We start from the raw sequence: 2,275 nt of genomic DNA, 5'->3' as shown, positions 1-2,275 counted from the left end.
CCCCTTTGTATAAGCAGATTTCAGGTATTTAATAGAGCTAAAAATAATGAACTAGAAATCATGAAATGCTACAGTTCTCGGATTTTAACAAAACAGAAAGAAATGTTTAAAAAAAGTTTGGCTGTTTCAAAACAAACACCTGAATATGTTTCCAATCACTTTTTAATCTTCCATTTAAAAGATGTGCCAATAACTTCCTTGTATAAGCAAGTAAACACTACTGAGGAAGCAGATTATATGAAGTCTTTAAAATTAACCGGGACTTTCCTTTTTCGGTTTGACTAAACAGAAAAGCCCTTAGTTTAAAACAAATAAGGAAAAAATCCCCTTTGATGGTAAAAAGTTGGAAATGCTTGAATTGTAAAAAAGGCGACATTTCACGAGTAGTTGTTAGGGGCTTATTCATGCTCCTATTGAAGGAAGTGACAAAAGTCATTCTGATCTCTATACTCCTCACTCTACTTATCAGGAGAAATACTCTACAACAAAGCAGAAATACTGTATAAGACAGATGGCCTCTGTATACCTTGTTAAGGCAGAATGGTCAGAACCTCCTGCTATGCTGCAAGCAAGTTTCCTTTGGTTTGCAAGAACAATAAAGATCCTGCTATACACTGGCAATGCTTTGTATGAAGTTCGTTGTGCGAACCTACAGCCATTCAAGTCAACAGGAGTCCTTCCATTGACAAGCCCCATCTGGAGCATTTAACAGTGCTTAAATGCTTGTACGATCAGAGTTGAAGTTATGATTTCAATGGAACTACTCACCTAAGGACACAGCAGGATCAGATACCCAAACATCTGTGTAACATTACTGTTACAGCCAACAGGCCTTTGTTGTACTGCCACAGCCATGATTTGCTGTTATAATGAAGTTGCATCACATACCTGAGTGTATTTATAGAACCAGCTGGCCTTTCACAGACCCCTTACCGTTGTGAGAATGGTTTTATTTGCTTTTTGATAGACATGCTGCTCCGAGACTAAACTGCTAGGGAAGTAACCAACAGTCCCCATCTGGTCTTCATACTGCTCACCGTAAACCTTTAGAGCAAGGCAAGGCATAATTAGATGCATTAAAGCAGCACATCGAGTTTGAACTCATTTATGCATTTATCAAAAAGAACTATAGACACTCTTTCTTACTTTGGGTTTTTGGATTTGAACTCTGATGAGCTGGCACATGATGTGATAAAAGCAAATACAAGCCAGAACACGTATGCATATGGCTCCAATAGATTGTACTTGAAATACATTATTTCTCAAATCTTCCTTACAAAAAGGTGAAATGCTGTTTTATTCTTCTTAAAATGTAAAGTTAGCATTAAGACAATGACCCACGGTGATCAAGGCATCTATTCTGATTTAGATAACTAAATTCTCATCTGTGTATGCCAACAGCTGGCAGCAAAAAGAATAGAACTTGATGTAAATGCTTCACCATATCCATTCTATCACAGATTCACAGTCTATTCCAAAGTCTGGTCACACGAAAAGTGAAGACATTTTCCCTCAAGTATTTATTTAATTTTTATATGCTTTCTCCTCACCAGAAACATTCTGAACACTGCAGAACTTGGATTCCTGCATTTTATGCAAGCATTTTAAAAAAGATCTCAGATGTAATGACTTGAATTATTTTCAATATTAAAATTCACTTAATAAAACTAAGCAAAACAAAATGCAAAAACAAAAACCACACACACACACACACACACACACACACTCTACAAGCTACCCAGAGGTAGATTAATACTTTTATACAGAAGACTCTTACACTGCCAGCCCAGAATTCTCCAGCTCCTTTTTCTTTCACTAGCTTTGAATAAACATAAATCAACTGCCCTTTTTTAATATTAATGAACCTGCAGTCTGGTGCATTGTAATCATCTTCTGCTCTGGCAAGGGAAATAGTGTCTGTAAAGAAAGAAAAAAGCAGATGAATTGTAGAAGAGTATATATTATAATAACTGTACAAATACAACCACAGTATGCTGAAAGTAATCACAGAAAAGCCTGCCAGACTGCAAACAGAGATTAAATCTATACTAGAGACTATTTCACTTCATCAAAATGTTTGCTGCAATGGTGAGTAGTAAAAGTATTTTTTATTACTTTTCCTTGAAAAGTTATATTTGAGTGAATTTTGGAACAAAGCCCTTAAAAAGATTCACTGTGGAAAACCCACATGCAAAACTAATTTCCAATTTCATGGGGGTTTAGGGTTTTTGCTTTGTGTGTTTTTTTTTTTTTTTTTTTTTTTTTTTTGTGTATG

At 35.6% G+C, this 2,275-nt stretch overlaps 1 protein-coding gene across 2 annotated transcripts in view; it reads right to left on the bottom strand.

Moving 5' to 3' along the window:
• Positions 1-6: 6 nt before the first annotated feature.
• The window catches only part of OTOR (otoraplin), a 2,891-nt gene continuing 622 nt past the window's right edge, over positions 7-2,275 (bottom strand). For both annotated transcript variants that reach the window (XM_019516263.1, XM_019516264.1), the window contains 2 exons: positions 1,778-1,917; positions 7-1,044 (listed from right to left, as the gene is read on the bottom strand). In XM_019516263.1, coding sequence (XP_019371808.1) covers positions 919-1,044; positions 1,778-1,917 — 266 coding nt within the window. In that variant the 3' untranslated portion in view covers positions 7-918. The remainder of the gene's footprint in view (positions 1,045-1,777; positions 1,918-2,275) is intronic.

This window comes from Gavialis gangeticus, unplaced genomic scaffold (assembly GCF_001723915.1).
Source record: "Gavialis gangeticus isolate Ggan-Ray unplaced genomic scaffold, GavGan_comp1, whole genome shotgun sequence".
NCBI classification, from domain to species: domain Eukaryota; kingdom Metazoa; phylum Chordata; order Crocodylia; family Gavialidae; genus Gavialis; species Gavialis gangeticus.
Note: the sequence above shows the minus strand (reverse complement) of the source record. Positions and strands in the feature narration are given on the sequence as shown.